The 24,150-nt window shown below is 43.0% G+C and overlaps 1 protein-coding gene across 1 annotated transcript in view; it reads left to right on the forward strand.

Annotated features, from left to right (window-relative positions):
- The window catches only part of MYO1G (myosin IG), a 1,030,638-nt gene that overhangs the window by 793,182 nt on the left and 213,306 nt on the right, over positions 1 to 24,150 (forward strand). Inside the window, exons 18-19 of the mRNA XM_069645825.1 lie at positions 3,641 to 3,785; positions 6,990 to 7,094. Coding sequence (XP_069501926.1) covers positions 3,641 to 3,785; positions 6,990 to 7,094 — 250 coding nt within the window. The remainder of the gene's footprint in view (positions 1 to 3,640; positions 3,786 to 6,989; positions 7,095 to 24,150) is intronic.

Consider the following 24,150-nt stretch of genomic DNA (forward strand, 5'->3'; position numbering starts at 1 on the left):
ACCCTATAGGGAAAGTTTTCGGGTCCCTTCTCCTAAAAAAATTCCAATCTTGGGCCACAGAAGCTCCGTGCAATGACAACTTCCAAGCCGGATTCAAAAAAACACTGGGAACCACGATCAACATCTTCCTCCTAACCATCTTGAAAAGCAAAATAAAAGACGGCCACCCAAAAGTGTACTCAGCCTTTATAGACTTCTCCAAAGCCTTTGATAGAGTCGATCGCAACAGACTCTGGCAGAAACTATCTTTCTGGGGCTGCCCAAGCGACATTCTAAATCCGATTAAGGCACTCCACACAGATACCAACATTAAAGTACGACTAAATCAGCAAGGCAACTTATCCACTCAGATCAACACGCATAGAGGAGTCAAACAGGGCTGCCCTTTGGCCCCGGCCCTCTTTATCGCTTACATGGGAGATTAGCAACATTCCGAAACCTCAGTCAGATCCTTCCCACCAAAAATAGCACAAACACCCATCAGTAGACTGCTCTACGCGGATGACCTTATTTTGCTGGATTTAACGCCCATAGGCCTCCAGCGCCAACTCACCAATCTACAACTATTTTGTAACGAGAACAATTTGGAAATCAACACCGACAAAACCAAAATCATGGTGATGGAGCGCAAAACCAGAGAGCGGGAGAAATACAACTGGTTCCTGGAAAAAACGAAAATTGAAAGAGTAAACAGCTTCAAATATCTTGGCGTAACTCTGGACAATTCAGCAAAAGAAACGTCTATGCAAGAATCCCTGTTCGATAAGATCCAAAGCCTGGCAACAAAAGACAAAGCAATAGACAGAAAATTTGGTACATTTTCCACCATCCCGCTACTGAACTTCTACAAGCAAGAAGTGGTCCCCATGGTTACATATGGATCAGAAGGGTTGCCGTGCTTACCCAAGACTCTTTGGCCCAAATTGGAAGCCTATTTCTGGAGGACGACCCTTGCCCTTCCGGACTCAACGCCAATCACACTGATCCGGCGAGAACTCAGTCTGCTTTCTCTTCAAGGCACTGTAGACTGCAACACTCTGATGCTATATAGGAAATGCATTCTATCAAACTGTTCCTTTCTCCACGGACTGGTGTCCAAAGAAATTCTAGAGGGAAGCTGCATCATGCTAAGTCAATGGAAAAACGAAAACCAAGCTCTACTGAAAATCATCGAATGTACAGAAGAAGATCTGATTAACAATCCTACAAGAATAATAAAAAAAACTAAAGACATGGACTGGATTCGCACTTTAGATGCAGCCTCAGAATACTAGCTTGTCTCTCACTTACCACCGCTATGGAAAAAACGTGACGATCTACAGAACTACATCAAAAGATTCCCCAGCCGAGCAGCACGCAATCTTATAATCAGAGCAAGACTGAATCTTATGGACACCAACGAAATCCGCCACATAAGGAAGCAATCGCTGACTAGTACCTGCAGATTCTGTGGAAACGAGAAAGAGACCATTTGCCACCTTATACTGTCCTGCCCAAGCTTGACAAATATCCGCCACCCCTATATGAAATATATCTGCCAACACTCCACAGTAACTGATGAAGATACATGGTGGAAAAGGATGATAAGTGGTGACCGGACATCGTGGCAACTAGCGACATACAAAATCCTTGACGCTTTAACAGAAAAACTCACTGCGAAGCAAAATGAAAACGAAGACTCTCCTTGCAAAGCGACCAGAAATTCTAACCTACAGAATCAAATGATTAAGATGTCCAAATTCGGACAAAAGAAAGAGAAAAGAAACAATGTTGTAAAAATCAAATTTTTGATTAAATACTCAAAATAAAAAAAAAATAAAAAAAAATATGCAAGATGCACGGATATTTTTTTAACACGCCGCCGGCCCTGTCGTTCTACAAGCCATTGCCAGTTTTATTGAAAGCGCATGTGTTTTTAAGATGGACTTCTAGGAATTCGCAACAATGATAAATGTTGTAGTACGCTTTTGCTTATACATTATTTTTTTTATTTTCCTATTGTGATATTCTCTTTTTTTACGCTTTATTGTGATTCGCTGTTATTTGTTATTATGCAAAGAAATGTATGATTTCTGAATAAAAACAATCAACAAATCATACGGTTATCTCAGACCTGCCCACCGAATGAGCGCTGTTTGACCCCGGTAGCCGACGGAGTAAGAGAATGGAGGCATCCTCCCTGCTGCACTCATAGGCAACCTTATGAGATAATATAGCACCGGAACTCAATAAATAAAAAATCCTCTGGACATCCCAGTCATTCCTGGGTGTTCTGTGTGTTGAGGATTTTTGGGTGGATGGCAAGATAGTATATTTTGATTGTTTTAAATTTAAACTCAAGGGAAACGGGATAATATAGCACCCTCCCCGGCCTTCTGGGAGCCTGATTTTCTGTCCATAACTTTATGTTAGGTAAACTTCTTACCTTTCTCGCCTGGTCAGGCCTATTTTGGTGTTATCCATAGGTAGACTGTTGCTGACGCAAGGGAGAGGGTGGCAGAGGGTCAGCTCAGCAGCAACGTGCTCACCTTAGAAGCAAGATGACACGGAGCAACACAGGTTCGATCCCCAGGTCTGCGCTTAGGACCCTCTGGATATTAAGCACATTATAAATAACCTATCATATCAAATCATATCTTGGGCTGAGCAGTTGGGCCAAAACATTAACTAACTGACTAGTTCCAAGGTCGCATGAAAATAAACCTCACCTGCACTACACCGAACAGAACTGTAGTAGGTCTGCATGCCTGAGGGTACACACCAGCATACAGAAGACCACTGGAGGTACGCTGGCACGCAGAACGCCGGTCAGGCAGAAATGCTGCAAGGACCCCAGACAGTGTTAAGCAATGGAGTAGCGGGAGCTAGAGCAGGCCCTACAAATGGTGAATGTGAAGTGTGGGAGGGAGATTAGAGGGCACTAGGAGAGCGCAGGTGTATGAGCAGGGTCGAGAGGGGGAGCATTTACAGTAAAAGAGTGTGGTGTGTGGGGACAGCCCCGAAAAGGAGCAGAGCCCATTGCAGGCACCAATGCATAGAGAGCAGACAGTGTTTTGTCCTGGAGTGAATGGAAGTGCCATACAAAATACTGGCAGGATGGGAGGCCATTCTCATTCCACCATCATTCTAACCTAGATCCAACAGAAGCTTGTCTTCCAATTATGCTGGTTGAACTATAAGACTGTACCAATGGAAGGTAGCCGACTCGGATGAAGCTGGAGTTTATACCTGCATGTTCCTGTACAGAGTTACTACGGACTTCTTTCTTTAGGTAATACTTAAAATGTACCAACAACTGCTACCATTCCTGTACCTCTGTAACTAAGCTCTCACAAGTAACAGCGCCTCAATGCCCGTGGGCTGCTTGCGCGCTATATAAATTTAAATAAATAAATAGGTATGGTACTCCCTTTACTCATAGGGAGAGATAAGCTTACTCTTTTTAGCTTGATAAAAAGAGTACAAGAATGTCCTCAAGGTGTCCGACTCCTTCTTCCAACCCACCACACAGCCTGCGGATCACTTTTGAGAAAGTTCCATAAGGCTTTGTAGTGATCATGGCATTTCTGCTCTATATAATGGGTTTTTCCTTTTAAGAGAACATTAACTATGTGTGTCTTTCTGTCTGTGTATCTTTCAGGTGGAGAGCCAGGCAAATCGTCAAAAATATCCCTCCCTCGGACATGGGTCAGATAAAGGCAAAGGTGGCCGCCATGGAGGTGTTGCAAGGGCTACGAGCAGACATGGGTTACCAGCGGCCGTGGGAGCGAGACTACCTTTCCTCGGTGAGTATCCGTTGTATCTATTTTTTACTAAGGTTTTTACCGTGCCACAGGCCAAGCCTCCTCAGGGAATGGGGCAGCCAGAAGGCTATTTCATTGTTGACATCCTTCTCATTGACCATATTTCTTAGACCGATGGGGAACCTGTTTTCTTGCTAAGAGGGAATCTGTATTTTAGTTTTACGTGGGCTCTTCAGAGGCACTTGCCTATTTGGGAATTCTTTGGATTTCCTGACAAACCAATTCAAGATGGGCGGAGAACTGATTATTCCATCTAAGTGCAAAAAACAAAAGGTCTATAGCAAAAATTAAACGTTACAACACAAAACATTCATTTGTAGGTATGAGGCACCATTAAAAGTCAATGTGGTCATTTAGAATTTGCTAAAAGAAGTGGAACTCGCAGCCAATTAGTGGACTTGTAGTGTTGATTTTGTCAATCTCTGAGCACGTTTCAAGTTAAGGACTGGCGGATTGTCAGAGTGAACCGTTCATAAGGCTAGCCAAATATGGCTCGGGACACTTGTAAATGTATATTCCTTTGACACTTCTTATCCATCATTGAATGTGTCAGGGATACAATAGCCATGCAATATAGTACAATTTATAATAACAATGTTTTTGTAGCATGTCACTGGGGTCTGCCGCCAATGTCTCTGCAGATATTGTGGTCTACTACTTCCATAATCCCTCACTATTGTCTGTTCTGGCTACACTGAGGTAGCAGGGGCCCCCTGCAGCACCCATGGTGCTGGGGCCCCTGGGTTAAGGGTGGGCCCCCTGATGCTGGACAATTGTACTGCATGAACTGCTGGGTGACTGCTACACCCATCCCTTGCAGTGTTCTTGTTTACATGTTTTAGGCCTATTTCTAAGGGATTGTGGAAGTATCTGCAGAAAGAGTCAAAAATAAAATAATGAATTGAGAAATTACCGCATCTTTTACCGATTTTTTAAAAAACATTTCCCAAAAATATAGGGGTGGGCTAAAGGTAAGAGTTAAGGTGGGGGGATGAGTGGGGTGGGCGGCAAGAGATCTCCGAACTGCAATATAATTTTTTTTTAAAAAGATGCGTCATTTCTCATTTCGATATTTTAACATATATCCGATAGTGGCCGCATCTTAAGAAAAGGGATTTACAGTGAACATATTGGCATAGACCGCACACCGTACTTACATAGATTCTGGACACAACTTCAAGAAAGTGATTTACAGTGACCATACTGGCATGGATTGTGGACACAGTTGCATGAAAGTGACTTACAATGATTGTTCCTGGCATAGATTATTGGTTCGCCTTCATGAACGTAATTTTACAGTGACCATGCTGGCATAGACTGTGGCTGCAGCTTCATGAAAGTCATGTACAGTGACCATACCATCATAGATTGTGGCCACAGCTTCACGAAAGTGATTTACAGTTACCACATTGGCATACATTGTTGACACAGCTGCTTGTAAGTGACTTATAAAGACAACGCAGGGTTACGATGTGGACACAGGTATTATAAAGGTTTTGTGAAACACTCCTGTGCACTGTTGGTGACATAGCATCTACAAATTAACAAGGGGGGTCCTGGGAGTCCCTCTGCCAGACATTAGTCCTGGTTACAAGAGACTTACCCAGAGTCTTTAGCTCACTATCTTTCACAGAGAAGAAATATCCCAAACATATCAGTCTTTGTCCTGCCCTGGGGCAGTCCAGCACCGAAATGCTAGGCAATTCTCCTCTGAACAAGAGTACCAACAGAAACCCCAGACACGTGTTTCAGTCTGGTTGGACCTCATCAGTAGGGTGGATCTGTGCCTCTCTAAGAATAGTGAGCAAGGGGTCTTTGTGGGGTTTGGGTGTGTGTGCCCTCAGCAGTGCTCGCGGAGAGGCCACATTTTGCACTATGCCACTGGCTGGTTAAGTCTGATCGGAGTTGCAGTCCAACACATCTGAACATTCAAAAAATGTTGGTCCCACAAGTGTCGTAAAATAGTTTTAGGGTTCGCAGGTATTACAGTATTTCTAAATGTGAGTTTTTACAAAACAGCAGTATACATGTTTTGTCTCTGCTTATTTTTCTATCACTGAGTGTTCCCCTTGCAGAATACACATCTTCAGTTTGGCTTCAAACTTTTAAAGGTTTATTAGTTTGAAGGAGATATCTCTAAAGTGGTTATCCCATATTTATTGGTGTTTGGGCAAGCGTATGAACAGGTGAGTGGATTTCATTTTCACTGTGAGATTGATGTAGTCGGTCAATTTCAATCTTTATTTATTTGTAGCATTTGTTATATGCCCAAACCCGGAGGTATCATGGCGTAGGTTACATACAAATTTGCTTGTCTGGTTACAGAGATAGTTACAATAAAGGCAAGGTTAGAGGCAAGGTTAAATTACAGGCACTGTATTTCTGGTACGATAATAAAAGGATAGGCAAAGCATTGAAAGGTAAACGCAGTGTGCTCACGAATACCTGGTGGAAGAGCTACTGGTTCAAATGTATTGAAGAGCCGTGCTTTGATAAGATTCTTAAAGCGCTGGTGAGAGGGCTTGTTTCTAACATGGAGGGAAGGGAGTTTCAGATCTTTGGTGCTGCTACTGGAAAGCTAGCACCCCCTGCCCTGGAGCTCTTACATCTTGGGACATATAAGTGAGTGCTGGAGCCCGATCTGAGGGATCTAGTGGCCCTTTGTTGGGTGACAGAATTATTGAGGTCTGACGGGACATCATTAGTGATACATTTGTGAGTGATGCTAAGCGTCTTAAGATTCTGGCTTGGATGGGTAGCCAGTGTACTTCTCTCCTAATGTGAGACATTTGATTGTTTCTTTTTAAACCAAAGGTTGCCTGTAAGGCTTTGTTTTGAAGCAGTTGCAGTTTAGCCATGTCTGTGCTTGTGGTTCCTAGGAGGAGGATATTACAATAATCCTGTTTCGATAGTATGAGGGCTCCAGCTAAGGTAAGGCAGTTTTGTGGGGTTAAGAATTGGCAGCTGAGTGCAATGAGTTTAGCCGTGTAGGCTAAACTCAATATGCAGTGAGCCTCCACTCTGCATCATGCAGTGCTCCTGAATCCAACCACTGACATGCAATATCTGGGTGGATATGCAAATGAGAAGGTTCAAGCATAGCCTCTTTTGTGCTTTAGAATCTCCTCCCATAGAATGCAGGCTTCTCATCTGGACGCAGAGCTCACCTCTTCTGCTTTATTGCAGGTGAAGGACAATCCGCAGACAGCACCACCGTTTGCAAAGACTCTTCAGGAGCTGAAAACGAAAGCAAGCTACAGCTCGGTGCTCTTCTCCGGCCACGTTCGGAAGGTGAGGGGGTTTGATGTGGCTGCCGCATAAATGTGTCTCTGTATAGCTGCACTCAATCATAATTAAGGCTTCCGGTTTTTACTTCTGTATTTATCATAATTTATGTGTTTTTTTTAAAAACAAGTTGCAACTGGTATTTTTCCACATTTATTCAAATGAATGAAGTGTAAGTTTAGAAAAATAATGCGCACACCCAGTGCCGGCCTTAGTGGCGTCCCTGCGCCCGTGTTCAATTGGGGGGGTTGTGGGGGAGCAAATGTTGTTTTCGGTGTTGGGATAAGGCGCCCTTTTGAAATTAAATGTGCTCCCGGCGCGGCGCGGGAACAGGCGCATTTAACAACAGTAGGGTGCTGGCACCCTATAAAGATGTTTATCTCCCCACTCCCACGCCGGAGCAGGGAGTTAATCATTCATCAGCGCCCTATTCTAATGAAAACCGCCCGCTCCCGCTCCAGGCCACTTCTCCCACCACACCAGTTCAGGGTAGCCCTTGAAGGGTTCCCCCGAGCTGGCGCCCTGGGGGGCTAATGGTTCCCTGAAGGGCTATGGCTCCCCTGTGCGGTCGCCTGGCCCGCCCTGCCCTAAGGCCGCCACTACACACACCCACAAACATACGGGAAAGAAATGGAGATGGGATCTTGCACGTCAAAACCAACTGTATTTCTATTTTTAAATAAATACGGCATGTGCGCTGCACTGCAGGATAGCAGGACGTCACCCCACCTTAAAGTGAAGCAGAAATGGGAACGGGGCTTTGGCGAAGTCATGGACGAGAAAGCATGGTCCAAGGTTTGTTCTATACTGTCAGGGTCTGGCTTGACTGAATTCCACAGGAGCTGATGCTGGCCCCACAGACCCTCACCAGGAGTTCACCTCTCAACCCTTAAGTATAAACTCAGCTGTTAACCCCAAGAAAGGGAAAGGGGAATTTGGAGAAAATAACAACTGAGACACTGCAGCCCTGCGACCGTCTGGTAGGCTCTGGCATCTGTAGTGAACAAATACACTTGGTTACTTATATATTAATATAAACTTCTTTTCTAAAATTATTTTAAAATAAACTCTAACTTCATTACCTCTTAAACCTCTGTATAAGACTTAGAGGTTAATTATCTGTATGGAATATCTTGTAAACAAGTATCATGCTTAGTGCATATAGTCTCAAGCCATTCAAGTCTCTTTAGAATCCTAAAGTAATGACCCTTGCAAGCACCTTACAGAATTAGATATTCTTCTTAGCTTTTTAAGTTCTTTTAACTCTATGAAGTTTGAGTTTTAAATGATTTTGTGAAATGCAGTCTTTCTTTGAAGAATTGAATTCCTTTTGCATACAAATTACATTAAATAGAAACTCATAAACTTTCTTGAATGCTGCTCTCCTTCTGCGTGTGAACCTTTTCTTTTTACGCATACGAACGCATAGTTTCTTTCTTGACACGCGTTTGCGATAAACACGCGAAATCACAAGACGTGAAAATTTTTCCTCACGTATAAAATTCACACGCGCAGATTAACAAATACACGCACTCGTGAAAACAAGTGTATGCGCGCTAAAAAACAACTTGCGCTAAGTAAAATGGACTCGCGCTCTATCGCTACCGAACACACGCAGTTATACGCCACGTCACTCACATAAATGTTGTACACGCGTTCAAAACAACTCGCACTTAGTTAAAAAATTGACTCGCGCTCTATCGCAACCCAACACGCGCTTTCTTACGCAACGTCTCTCACGTTAAAAATGTGCACGTGCTCAAAAACCACTCGCGCTATTCATTTGGACACGCGCTCTATCGCTCAGAATACCCGCGCGCTCCCATAACAACGTTACTGACGTCATGCAGACTCGCGCACGCGTTAAAACAGTCTTGAAACACTTTTCATGCAGTAACAACTTTAAAACTTGAGCGCACAGTCTTCACACGTGTTTCCTTATAGTAATAAAACTGTAAAACATCTTTTCACCCAGTAAACTTTAAAACTCGTTAACTCTTTCAGTTTTCTTATGAAAGATGAAAGTTCACTGTGAAAATCTTTTAGCTTTTAAAAAGAACGATCCCACCTGATGTCTTCTAGTTCACTCTGGCTCAGCAAACGATTTTCTTACTTCTTTGGTAAATCTTCTGAACTCTGAAAGGCCTTACTTAAGGAGCTTAACTAATACACAACCAGCCACTGAATTACTATGGATGAAAGGCAGTTTAGAATCTTGCTCACCTCCCAAGAATCCAACCCATTATCCTATCCACCAATCAGACAAACCAAACATACTATTGTTCCTTAAACCAATCAGATTAAGTTTCTTTCTCTCCATCTTGACTTGGGCAACCACAATGTTAATTCTATGTATAAACTCTTCCTGATTACTACTCCAGCCAAACTCTTCCTGATTACTACTCCAGCCAGCCCCGACAGTACCCCCTTTTCAAAGCCCTGTGCCAGGGCTTGGTTTAGCAGGGAACTTTCTATGAAACTGTCTTATTAATTGAGGGGCATGTACATCAATCTGATCCTCCCAAGATCTTTCTTCAGGCCCAAATCCCCTCCAATAAATAAGATACTGCAAAGTACCTCTAACAAACCTGGAATCTAAAATGTTCTTAACTTCAAACTCTTCTTCATTCTCCTCTGTAAAAACTGTTGGTGGTGGTTTTCCCATTCTAGTCCCTAACACACAAGGTTTAACTAAATTGACATGAAATGTAGGATGACTTTTGATACTGGGGGGTAATTTCAGCCTGATTGCCACTGTATTTATTATTTTTTCAATTTCAAATGGACCAATACATTTCAGACTAAATTTAGTTCTTCCCTTTAAGCGTAGATTTTTTGTGGACAACCAAACTTTTTGACACACCTGATAATGTGGTACATTTTGACGTTTTCTATCAGCAAAGGCCTTAAACCTTAATTTACTTTTCTCCAAAGTTTTCTTTACTTTTTCTAAACCATCCCTAATGTTAGTCAAACGATGCTCAACCTCTGGATTGGAATACTCAGATGGTAACACTTCTTTCAAAAATTGTGAATGAAAACTCTAATTACTGAAAAAAGGAGAATAATTAGTAGAGTCTTTGACAGAATTATTATAGCTAAACTCTGCCAACCAAAGAAGATCCACCCAGCTCCCTTTCTCCTGCCAATAAGTTCTGATATATTTTTCTAGCTCCTGATTTACTTGTTCTATTTGGCCATTGGTTTGTGGATGATAACCTGAAGAAAGCTTTATCTCAATCCCCAACTCCTTACAGAAAGCTCGCCAAAAGTTAGAAATGAATTGAGACCCTCGATCTGATATAATTTGTGTTGGTAATCCATGGAGTCGCACCACTTCTTGCAAAAAGCTCTTTGCCAGATTCCTTGCAGAGGCCTCTCCTTTCATGGGAATGAAATGCCCAGGTTTGGTCAGTAAATCACAACTACTAATACTGTAGTGTAACCTTGATCTTTAGGAAGATATACAATATAATCCAGAGAGATTGTAAACCATGGACTAGGGGGTACTGGTAACGGGTTAAGTAATCCAGATGGTTTTCCTCCTCCTGATCTCACTCGAGCACAGACTTCACAATTTTTCACATAGTCTTCAATATCTTTTTTCATCTCTTTCCACCAGAACTTTCTTTCCACCAATTCAATTGTCTTACGAATACCAGGATGACCCATCAACTCTGATTCATGACATTCTTGCATAATTTCCTTTTGCAGTTCTTTACTTGGAAGGTAAATTTTAGAATGGACACATGGAAATCCATCAATTAAATGTCTTCCAGAATCCTCCGCAAGCCAAGATTGAATCGCCTTTTCCGGTAATTCCCTTGGAATCTTTTCAAGAAGCAGATTCTCTTCTTTCATAGTACTTAGAATAAATCTATCTTCTGCAATCACTGGCTCAGGTAATAACTGATTTTCTACCTCATCTGAAGAACTTTGTCGAGATAAAGCATCTGCTTTACCGTTTAACTGCCCTGGCTTGAATGTTATCACAAAATCATATTCTGAAAAGAAAAGTGACCATCTAAGTTGTCTTGGTGATAATCTTCGAGCAGATTTCAAAAACAGAAGATTCCTATGATCAGTTAAAACTGTTATCGTGAATCTTGCTCCTAACAGATAATGTCTCCATTCTTGAAATGCCTTCTTGATTGCAAGGAGTTCTCTATCAGTAATCGTGTAGTTTATCTCGGCAGGAAGCAACTTCTTGGATAGATAGGCCACAGGAAGCAGTTGCCCAGTTTCCAGATGCCTTTGAGAAAGTACTGCTCCAATTGCAGTATTGGAAGCATCTGCTTCAACAAAAAATGGTTGGGAAGGATCGGGATGTAATAAAATTGGTCCAGATGTAAAACAGTTCTTCAATTTTTTAAAGGCCTGATCCGCTTCATCTTTCCCTCAAATTTCATTCCTTTCTTCAATAATTTGGTGATGGGAGAAACAGTTTGAGAGAAATCTTTTATGAATCTTCTGTAAAAATTTGCGAAACCCAGAAAGCTTTGATTATCTTTTACACAAGTTGGAATGGGCCACTGTTCTACTGCTTTAATTTTCTTCATGTCCATTTCCAAACCTTTGGGTGAAATAATGAAACCCAAAAATTCCACTTCTTGGGTATGGAATTGGCTCTTTTCTAACTTAGCAAATAATTTATTTTCCCTTAGTCGCTGTAGAACTTTCTTAACATGTTCTTCATGTTGCAGTAGATCCTTAGAAAAAATTAGAATGTCATCAATGTATACTACTACAAAAATGTCAATAAAATCTCTCAACACTTCATTTATAGAAAATTGAAAAGCCGCCAGGGCGTTGCAGAGTCCGAATGGCATTACTTGATATTCGAAAAGACCAAATTTTGTTCTAAATACTGTTTTCCATTCATCACCTTGACGTACCCGCACCAAATGGTATGCACCACGAAGATCTAATTTGGTAAACACTGAAGCTCCTTGAATCTGGTCCAACATTACTGAGATTAAGGGCAGAGGATATCTATTTTTAACTGTAATTTTATTCAATGCCCTATAATCGATACATGTCCGTAAAGTACCTTCCTTTTTTGGAACAAAAAATAGTGGAGAAGCTGCTGGCGACTGAGAGTGTCTGATGAACCCCTTAGCCAGATTTTCTTGAATGTAATCTTTCAAATGTTGATTCTCTTTCTCAGTCAGGGCATAGATGCGACTGCAAGGAATGTGGGCTCCTGGTTCTAAATCAATTTTACAATCGTATTCTCGATGAGGAGGTAATTCGTTAGCTTCCTTTTCACTAAACACATCAGTAAAATCTTGATAACACTTTGGTAATTCTCCAATTACTGCCCCAATAGAATGTACTATGGTTCCCAATTCCACCAAACCTTCCACTACTCCTGAACAACTACCGGAAACATCCTCCTGAACTTTTTCCTTACAGCAATTTGTAACACAAAACGAAGAATCCAATTTCACCCCTCTTCTTCCCCAATCAATCTGAGGGTTATGATATGTCAACCAGGGCATTCCCAAAATTATTTTCAACTGTGGAGTATCTATTAACTCAAACACAATTTCCTCCCAGTGTCCTCCAATTTCCATCCCCAATGGAATTGTTTCATGTGTAATTAAACCTGAAGTCAGTTGAGACCCATCCACCGCTCTCACATTCTCTGGTATATTTTTTACAATGTAAGGCACATTCATATCTTTAACCACATTCCAATCCATGAAGTTACCAGTGGCTCCAGAATCAATTACTACTGGACCACTTCCCTTTAATTCCTCTTTTATATACAAGGATACATTCAATGTAATATGTGGTCTGCAGCTAGGATTGTATTAGCCACTTGTTGATTTCTGGAACTGTTTGTAGACGAAGGGGTTTTTGGACACCAAGGTCAATTTCCAACAAAATGTCCTGATCTACCACAATATAAACATAAATTATTCTGCCTTCACCTATCCTTCTCATCCTTAGTTAATGGACCTCTCACTTTATTTACTCTCTCTGCATTCCCAGTTCTCAATTCTTTATTTACAAATTCTAATCTTCCCTTATCAACTCTAGGGAAAACTCTGGGCTGCTCAACTCCTACTCTTCTACGTTCAGCCTTGCTCTCCCCTAATCTATAATCAATTTGTATGACTAGATTAATTAAATCTTCACATGAACTGGGTCTATTAACAATTGTAGATAAAGCATCTTTTAACTCCTCTCTCAAGCCTCTATAAAACAAAGATGATTGCTTCTCTTCTGGCCAATTGCTCTCTAATACTAAAGATCTAAACTGTGTGATGTAAGACACTAAATCTTTGGTTCCCTGTTTTAACTCTAATAATTCTCCATCAACTTCTTCAGATAATTGTCATCTGTCAAACATTTTTTTTAAATTCTAACTTGAAGGCTAACAAGTTCCTTAGTATAGGATTCTCTTGACCAACTAATAACACTGCCCAAGTTGCCGCCTCGCCAGTAAAGTAAGACAGCATAAAAGCTATTTTAGTAGCATCTGTATTAAAAGCTTCAGGTCTACAAAGGAAATGAAGTTCGCACTGTGTAAGGAAAATTTGGCATTTCTTGGCATCTCCCCCAAAACGTTCTGGAGGTGCTAAAGGGACTGGACCTATAGGTGTATTCAAACTTCCCCAACTTATCCCTTGAGAACTCGTTCCTTCACCCAAATCCTCTCTAATTAACACTGGTAATTCTCTACTAGGATTCTCTGAAACTCTTGACTCCAAAGAAATGTCCTCACCCCTCCGGGTAACCTTAGAGTTTAATTCTTCAAACTTAACTTGTAATTCTTGGTTCTCTTTTCGCACAGCCCTCATCTCCTCCTTTAACTCTGAAAACATGTCCCTAATGGAACTTGCTAATGCTTCTGTGGGATCCATATCAGCTCAGGTGGAAAAATTATTGTGGGCCTTTCATCCTGTCAGGGTACGGCTTGACTGAATTCCACAGGAGCTGATGCTGGCCCTACAGACCCTCACCAGGAGTTCACCTCTCAACCCTTAAGTATAAGCTGAGCTGAGAACCCCAAGAAAGGGAAAGGGGAATTTGGAGAAAATAACAACTGAGACACTGCATCCCTGCGACCGTCTGGTAGGCTCTGGTATCTGTAGTAAACAAATACACTTGGTTACTTATATATTAATATAAACTTCTTTTCTAAAATTATTTTAAGACTTAGAGGTTAATTATCTGTATGGAATATCTTGTAAACAATTATCATGCTTAGTGCATATAGTCTCAAGCCATTCAAGTCTCTTTAGAATCCTAAAGTAATGACCCTTGCAAGCACCTTACAGAATTAGATATTCTTCTTAGCTTTTTAAGTTCTTTTAACTCTATGAAGTTTGAGTTTTTAATGCTTTTGTGAAATGCAGTCTTTCTTTGAAGAATTGAATTCCTTTTGCATAAAAATTACATTAAATAGAAACTCATAAACTTTCTTGAATGCTGCTCTCCTTCTGAGTGTGAACCTTTTCTTTTTCGCATACGAACGCAGTTTCTTTCTTGACACGCGTTTGCGATAAACACGCGAAACCACAAGACGTGAAAAATTGTCCTCGCGTATAAAATTCACATGCGCAGATTAACAAATACACGCACGCGTGAAAACAAGTGTACGCGCGCTAAAAACCAACTCGCGCTAAGTAAAATGGACTTGCGCTCTATCGCTACCGAACACACGCGGTTATACGCAACGTCACTCACATAAAAATTGTACACGCGTTCAAAACAACTCGCGCTTAGTTAAATAAATGGACTTGCGCTCTATCGCAACCCAACACGCGCTTTCTTACGCAACGTCTCTCAAGTTAAAAATGTGCACACGCTCAAAAACCACTCGCGCTATTCATTTGGACACGCGCTCTATCGCTCAGAATACCCGCGCGCTCCCATAACAACGTTACTGACGTCAGGCGGACTCGCGCACGCGTTAAAACAGTCTTGAAACACTTTCCATGCAGTAACAACTTTAAAACTTGAGCGCACAGTCTTCACACGTGTTTCCTTATAGTAATAAAACTGTAAAACGTCTTTTCACTCAGTAAACTTTAAAACTCGTTAACTCTTTCAGTTTTCTTATGAAAGATGAAAGTTCACTGTGAAAATCTTTTTGCTTTTAAAAAGAACGATCCCACCTGATGTCTTCTAGTTCACTCTGGCTCAGCAAACAATTTTCTTACTTCTTTGGTAAATCTTCTGAACTCTGAAAGGCCTTACTTAAGGAGCTTAACTAATACACAACCAGCCACTGACATACTATGGCTGAAAGGCAGTTTAGAATCTTGCTCACCTCCCAAGAATCCAACCCATTATCCTATCCACCAATCAGACAAACCAAACATACTATTGTTCCTTAAACCAATCAGATTAAGTTTCTTTTTCTCCATCTTGACTTGGGCAACCACAATGTTAATCCTATGTACAAACTCTTCCTGATTACTACTCCAGCCAAACTCTTCCTGATTACTACTCCAGCCAGCCCTGACATATACATTGCTCCCCAGAAACTACACAAGATGAATTCAGATATCACACACGAGGGCCCGAGATGCAAGGAGGATTCGGCAGGTTTCTGGCACATGGTCGGGAATGCCCCGTAAAATCTTGTTTCTCGCAGTGCATAATCAGTAGATTAATGTCCTACTGGGTAGGCACATACAATGTACACCCCGAATCTGCCTGTTGGGAACATTACCGGGAGGTAAAAAAGAGGAAGCCCTCAAAGAAGATAGCGTCCTTCCTGCTCATTCTAGCGAGGTGACCCATGGCCCATCCCTTGGAAGAGTCCCGAAGGCCCCTTAGTGGGCCTATTTAGCCAATGGTCCCAAGATATCCTTCGCTGGGTGGCTGCCAAAAAAGCTTAGCTCAGTGGCAACACATTTGTCTTGGAAGCAAGAGAACACGGTGCAACACAGGTTCAAATCCCGATCCTGTGCTTAGAAACAACTTGCTGGTATTAAGTGTGTTATAAATGAACAATAAAATAAATAAATATTACACCAGCAACGTACAGACGAGGACTGTGATGCCCTGGAATCGCAGTGGGGCATTCTCCTGGCGGACTTATAAACCTCTGCAGATGACCTACCTCCGTGATAACCTGGATGTACTCTGTTATTACACTTTTTTTCAGGTTCTTCATAGGAGAAGGGATGTACCCGGCCATTAAGTGGGTACAAAGCTGTGGCTGTGTTCCCCTTTTCTTTATAATTTATGAAGCACGGGGGATCTCTGCTGCAATAGCCTTGGGGTGGTACAGCAGAAAGGGTTGCTTCATTTTCTTTTGAAGACCTGAGATGAAACGGGGTGAGGGAGGGGCAGGAGGGATCGGGTGGATTGTTTTCTTTGTTGACCATGGTTTCTGTTCTGCTGTTTAAACCTAATAAAAAAATAACAGTGACTCATGTAACTGCTATTGCCCTGAGACACTTCTTCGCAGAAATGTAAACAGCTTGCAATGGGATAGCACCTCGTTGTTTCACACTTCGGTCGAAGTGTACGAAAAGAAGTAGTGGAACTATGTAGCCTACCGGCCTGCACCGCTCCTCACACACCCCATCGCCACGCACAGTACAAACCGCTAAACACACGCACCTGCTGTTTAGGGGGGAACGTTCAGTGCAGTGCACTGAAAGTGAAAGTTTCAACTTCTTCCCACACTTTCATTTTAAATCAAATCCATTCCAGAACAGTTTCTTTTTTGTAAATAAAAGTACAGGAACAGTAAAACTTAATTTAACGAAGTAGAGGAGCACCGCTCCCGCCCACTTCAACCACTGCCATAAGCTTCCAGTTTGCAAAATTATTTTCCCCCATTTTAATGAATAAATACACATAGGAAACAGTTTAATTTCTCTGTATTCATGTGTAAAAATCAGCAAAAACGGGAAACAGGGAGCCTTTTCATAGTAGTTAATGTAGTTAATGACTGGGACCAATAGACGTAAGTTACAGCTCATGCATAGGGCTGTCACCCGCTATACGCCACAAACAGGTGCAGGCCAAGCTTTGCTTCACTTTTTGGGACAGGATGTCATAGAATTCGGTGACTACAAGTGCAGACGTCAGTGCATATTTTGTGGAAGTCATGATACGTCCATGCTCAACACCTTCGGAGTAAATTCCCTTCCGACAAAAAAACTGGAAAGCAATAGTTAGGTAAGAAGAGAGCAAAAAATCTCCTGCCTTCTCACCTGAGTACAAGACAGCGTAGCAAGTGCCTTTGTGAAAGTGCCATGGACACATGGGAGCTAATTGCCGAAGCCCCCGGAATGTAAAAGGGGGGGCCAAGCACAGGTGGAACATGGTTACACCTGTGGGTATCAAAAATGTTTGAGCAAAAAGATTCCTCTTTTTTTATATAAGGGGGATGATGGTCCATGCCGTGTAGAAATGTATACATGGTCAAAATCACTCACCCGTGTCACCAACACCACGTAATCCTAAATGTGCACAAGTAACATCTGTCTTTGCCATCCTTGGTATTGGCCACAAACGTATTTGAAAGTGGCCTTTCTCTCTCTCTCTTCAACAAACGCCTGTAATGTTTTTAACATTATCTACATGTATTGTTATATACTTATTAAAATATGCTTTTGATACTATGCCTGTGGTAAGATGCACAACTAGGTGAGAATTATTATCACCTGTTGAGTAGTCAACCTACACCTTTTGTGTGGTTAAGGTGGGTAGCTGGTGGGGATATTGCTGCTTTGTTATACATAGTTACATCTGCCTTAACAACTCCATTCATGCTCTGGGGGATTGAGTAGTCAACCTACACCTTTTGTGTGGTGAAGGTGGGTAGCTGGTGGGGATATTGCTGCTTTGTTATACATAGTTACACCTGCCTTAACAACTCCATTCATGCTCTGGGGGATTGAGTAGTCAACCTACACCTTTTGTGTGGTGAAGGTGGGTAGCTGGTGGGGATATTGCTGCTTTGTTATACATAGTTACACCTGCCTTAACAACTCCATTCATGCTCTGGGGGATTGTCATCGTTTTTGAGGGCGGAGGGCAGGAGGGCGTAATGGGAGTTGCATTTCCGCCTCCCGTTTGCTCTCCGCCTTCAAAATCAACTTGGTTTCACGCCAGCATGAGATTTTTTTTCATGCGGGCTTGAGGACAATGATTTCCCAGGGAAAGTCTGCTTTTTGCACCAGCGGTTTCAATAGGAAATCATTGTAAACACTGCTTGTCATGCATACGTGGCAGGCAGCGTTTACAATAGAGAGGTGACTCCCCCGTCTCTTTACACTTCTCATTTGCACTCTGCAGCCCAAATGGCGAAATTACCCAGAGGGGACTTGTTTATATGTAAGAGCTCCCCTCCTGGCAATTTACACTTTCCAATAAAATGAGCTCCATGGAGTGTTTGGAAGGGCTGCTGGAGGCAGTCAAGGTAATTAAAATCCCATCTGCGTCTTTAGCCAGAGTGCAATCTATAAAAGTCTTTAACTTCCTGTTTCTCATTTTCTGAATTTTCTTTTTAGCTTTTCATTGACTTTTAAAATCCTCAAACAAGCCTTGGAAATGCAGTTTTAGCTTTATTATGTAGGCATGGGAAAGGCATTTGCCAGGCAGTGCCGTAGTGGTATTAACTGATCATTGATGGTAGCAGGTGCAAAATGGTGCAAGTACCTGGGCATCTAATAGCAGTGCCTAGCAACTGCCTAATGTTTATACACAAACCCGAACTGCTGGCTTTGCCAATGCTCGTTTTTAATAGGACATCAGTGACAGACACGCATAGAAATCGAGTGGCTAAAGGCACACCTGGTTAAAAGACATTTTGTTTTACAGTAGCCGCGCGTTTACAGCTCCAATAAAGTAATTATCTCTGAAGACTACTTAAAATAGCTAGCAGGCACTTCGAGCACAAAGTTTGATGGTAAAGCTTGATTCAAGAAAGCTCAAAGAGATCCTAGGAGGATGTGTTTTGGGGAGGGAGGGACAGTAAGTGGGTGGGAATGGCCATAGAGATTAGCGTGGCCAGGGGCAGTCAGTGGGCGGGTAAACGACCTAACAACCAAGGGTCAAGTCCTAAAAATTAAAGTGGGGAGACTCATCAACAAACGCATTGGGATGTGTCGTCGCCAGAAATAAGCATTTCAAGGTGAAAAATGCCCATTTCATTAAATTGGCTTTGTCTAACCACCCAAATTGAACAGGATGAATGACATTTGCCTGTTCATAAAATCAACACACGCACAAAACCAAGACAGGATATTTTCTTCTAATAGTGTTTTTGAAAACTTTAAAAGGTGTGCATGTTTTAAACTCCAAGAACCACTACAAATGTTTTCCTTGGGACTTGTAGTACCGAAATGGGATATTTCACTTTTAATTGTTTATTTTTGATCGTTTATATAGTGCAGTGGTGAAATGTCCGGCTACAAACCTAACGACTGTGGTCAAGGTCTGCTTTAATTCATGAATTCAAAGAGGACATCCAATGTTTCTCTTTTAGCTGTGGGGGACTGAGTCCCCCCTTTGAATAAAGTGGGGGGACTCTGTCCTCCCGAGTGTACCCTCAACTTGAGCCCTGCTAACAACCCCAACAAGCTCTGTTTACCTAATATGCCATTTACTCTCTAGCTCTCTAGCTGTACTCCAATGCAATCGTTTAGCGGTTCATTGTATAATGGACAGAGTCCGATAGTGAACGTAAAGCCTTTCACACCCCAGTCTCCTTTCCCGGGAGAATTGACAAATGTTTGCAGGCGTTAATGGGAGAAGGGAGGGTAAGTAGGTTTCTTCTTCCTGCTTACCACCCCGCCTGCAAAAGCTCTTTGTTCCACGCCTGCCTGAGATTTTCATGCGGGTGTAAAATGAATGGATCTGCAACGGCTGAAAGGGGCGGGTTCCATAGGAATCCGCTCTAATTGCTGCTTGCAAAGCGTCACTTGCAGGCGGCATTTGCTTCTTTCACAGAACAGAGAGCAAAATCAAAGAATAAAGGGGATTTTTGACTGTTTTCTCCCCCTTCCACCCACCCCTTCCGGCACTTCTCCCCTCTCACTTCACTGCACTTGCGCAATCTGAATGACACAAGGCCTAGTAAGATTGTTGTTTTTGTTCTCCCTTTGTTTCCCCCTCCTTGTCTTGTCACGCCTAGAAACACTTGTGTACAGGCGTGTTATAAATGCCATATCATATAACTTTCATGTTCCACTCAGTTTTGTGAAAGTGGAAAATTGCATATAAGGTTCCCAACAGCAGCTAAGTGCTGAAGTTGCCGGTCCCCTCGATGCAATTAATGTTTTTTTATCAAAATGAGTCCCTTGATATTGTAAAGACGCCTTCTTTATCAGACAGTTTCTGTGTGCAGGTCTGTGACTTTGCAGTTATTTCCAGGTGGTCTGTTCCTTCAATGTGTGAAGTTTTTAAGGTTTTTATGTCACTTGGAGGCACTTGAAATCCTGTTGGGCAAATCCCCATCAGAGACATTCACTTGTATGCAACCAGGGATTTGGGAAAGAAGAAAATGGAAGGTGGCACAAATGCCAAAGACAGTGAAGCTCATGATCTTCACATTAGTAATTTGGTGGCCGGGAGCCGTGACATATTGACATACACGTAGACGGCTCCCTGATGCCAAATTTGGGTAATATGCATGGCGGAGGCAAAAGTGGAGGGCAAACAGGGTGTACCTGTGCGTACGCTGACTTGTGCTCGACACTTTTGCACTCCACAGTGCAAAGTGTGTTTACTTTTAATTGTGGCGCTCACAACTACAATTAAACGCAAACAATGTTTACCATGTGCACATGTTCACAATTACAAATAAACGCTGTCCAACATTCAAGCATGTTGGCAGCGTTTAATTGTAACCATTGCCTGCCATGCGGGCATGCCAGGCAGCATTTACAATGGATCCCTAAGGAGTCGGCCTGGTTTATGCTGTTGCATAAAGCAGGTAGACCTCATAGGGATCTCCAGCATTTGCATTGGCATGAAAATGCATGACAGCGCAAATGCTGGAGTATTTGTATGGCCGAGAGGAAGGGAAGCAGCAGAAACGTTAGTTGCTCTCCGCCATACAAATGCATGAAAATGTGGGGTGGTGTGATTAAAAGAAATAAAAATATTACTCAAGGCTGTTACGTCTTTCAGTCACGATACGCCGCAATGAAAATGAGCTCCCCAGCATTTGCGCTGGCTTGAATATCTCATCGTACTAAAATGCTGGAACATTTGTTTGGTGCAGAGGAAGGGAGGTGGCGGACACGTTAATTGCATAACGCCCCTCCTCTCCACCATACAAATACATGAAAAAGTGGCGTGGCATGATTGAAAGGTGTAAAAGCCTACACGGCGTGGCATGATTGGAAGGTGTAAAAGCCTGCACGGCGTGGCATGATTGGAAGGTGTAAAAGCCTGCACGGCGTGGCATGATTGGAAGGTGTAAAAGCCTGCACGGCGTGGCATGATTGGAAGGTGTAAAAGCCTGCAAGGCGTGGCATGATTGAAAGGTGTAAAAGCCTGCACGGCGTGGCATGATTGGAAGGTGTAAAAGCCTGCAAGGCGTGGCATGATTGAAAGGTGTAAAAGCCTGCACGGCGTGGCATGATTGGAAGGTGTAAAAGCCTGCAAGGCGTGGCATGATTGAAAGCTGTAAAAGCCTGCACGCCGTGGCATGATTGGAAGGTGTAAAAGCCTGCACGGCGTGGCATGATTGAAAGGTGTAAAAGCCTGCACGGCGTGGCATGATTGGAAGGTGTAAAAGCCTGCAAGGCGTGGCATGATTGAAAGGTGTAAAAGCCTGCAAGGCGTGGCATGAAGCCTGCAATCATGTGCAATCACGTTACGCAACTCGAAAATGATCTCCAAAGTCTCACCAAAGTCTCTCACCAGTGTCAACAGTAGCCATGGTGCTTTTCTAGGTTATCTTAAGCACCCGCTGGGATGCAAGCTGTGTATAATTTATTTGTTTAGTGTGCATTTGTAAGGTGCTTATACATCAAGTAAATTGTGTCTCAGAGCCCCCACAGGGCAACAGGGAGGGAACATGGGAATGAAAAACAGAATATAACAATGAAAGATAGAGGCCTTGTGAGCATTTGGAACGTGCAAGTGCAGAGAGAGAGAGACAGGATGAGGGAGTGGGGCTCAGGGGGTGTTAAGTGCTAGGTGTCCCAAGAGGGCAGTGCTAGAGAGTGAGCAACTGTAAATGCCTAGGTGAGAGTTGCCAGCTGCCAATAAATAAGTGCAGGCCTGTGGTGGCAAGGCCAGTGGGTGCCAATGCAAGTCCTGGGAGCGGGCGGAGGCTGAATGTGATTGGGTGTGGAAGGCCAGGGCCCAAAAGGACACACAAGGGCCTTGGTCACCAATCTCAGCAACTGCGGGGTTCAGCAGAAAAGGGAGGATGGGAAGGAAGAGGTGAAAAGGAAAGTCTTGAGGAGCTTCCAAAGTTGGAGGTGGTCCAGCTCAAGACGAAGAGGAAGGGGGAGGCTATTCTATGAGAGGGAGCCTGCTGAGGAAAGAGATCGGCCTCCGGCACTCTGTTTAGCGAAACGCTTGACAAACAGAGAATTGGTGCCGGAGGAGCGTAAAGATCTGGAGGGAGCGCATTTAGTGAGAGAAAGTTGTAGAATGCCTGGTCCCCAGCCCCAGACAGCCTTATGGATGATGCAGAGGGATTTGAATTTGATCCTTGCAGCAACCGGGAGCCAGTGGACGGTTGTTAGGGCTGGAGAGATGGGTCAAAGACTTTGGGTGTCCTCATCTAGCACCAGAGCACATTTAAAAACAGTGCAAGCCCTTTTATCATCTCTTAATCAATAGAAATGCTGTAGGAAACTGCACCTGTCGTTGCCAAAAGTAGTGCAGTTCCAGTTAATGAAATGCTAGATAAAGTTTGGAAGTGGGATAATGATAGTTCGGCATGCTAGAGTGCCAGGAAACAGAGCCGAAGGCCAGGAGACCCTGTTACCTGGCCTCTGTGCTGTGTTCTGTCTCTCTGCCACCTGGAACACCACCATTTGGTTAGCTGCTACTAATGGGTTCCGATTGGCACCAGGCAATACAGGTTTTACTTTATATGTTGGTGTCATGTAAAGTTCTTATATAGCGCCCTTTTGCCATTGTGTTAGTCTCCCTGCACGTGTAAAAATCCTGCACACGTGTAGCAATTAGGCTGGATAATAAAGGAAGAAGGCAATGTAACATTTTGCCCTAATGGTGGTCGCGAGCCCCTGTCTGGGGTCACCACAGACCTAACCTTCGTCTGTTCTGCCACGATTAGGACCTAGCATTTTACTCAAACACAAACTTCTCCTTCTAATCTCAGACAAAAGACCTCTGCACATTCAGGGGAGTTGTGTGGCTTCCACCATCGTCCATTGGAATTTCTGTCGTCCAAGAAAATGTCAGCTGCTCGAATCGATGTTTAATGCGTCACTGGCATGTCTGGGGGCGGCGATACATTCGCGCTGCCTCCAGACGCGGTGCACCACGAATTGAGGCACCCATACACTCACTCCTCCGGCGAGCCCTGGTAAACGCAGGGAGTACGTATGACACAGATGTTGAACAGCAAATGGCCCCGGTTTTGACTACTGGCCAGAGGGTGTGTGCGACGCGGAAGCGTCAGTGCCATGTATATTGCTAAGCTCTTAGTTGGGGAAGTCTTTTTCCGGAATCAATGAATGATTGATTGTTTCCGCTCTTTCTGGAAGCTTTGAACGCGGGTGTGATGCAGTAATCGATAGCTAATTGCCACTGATGTGCCTACAGTGGAACTGACTGTCACGACCCGGGACGCAACTTCTGGGATGGGTTTTGGGGGCAGGCGTGGAGGGGCTGCCTGCATAGCGTTTGTGTGGGTGGGGCAAATGTACTTTTATGGTGCCCCATTCCCATTTTCCAAAAGAAATGCTTTTGGGGAACTGTCAAATGATCAAACAATAATTCAATTGCCAGGGACATTGACGAAAAACATGATCTGATTTAAATCCGCAATGCACATTTTGATGGTAGCTGCCAGCATGGTATTGCTGTGGTCGTGTTGTGGTGCGTGCTGGGATTTGTCAGTTGTTGGTTTATGATGCATATCCAGCTGCCC

This window comes from Ambystoma mexicanum, chromosome 2p, assembly GCF_040938575.1.
Source record: "Ambystoma mexicanum isolate Mex_15411 chromosome 2p, UKY_AmexF1_1, whole genome shotgun sequence".
Lineage (NCBI taxonomy): Eukaryota > Metazoa > Chordata > Amphibia > Caudata > Ambystomatidae > Ambystoma > Ambystoma mexicanum.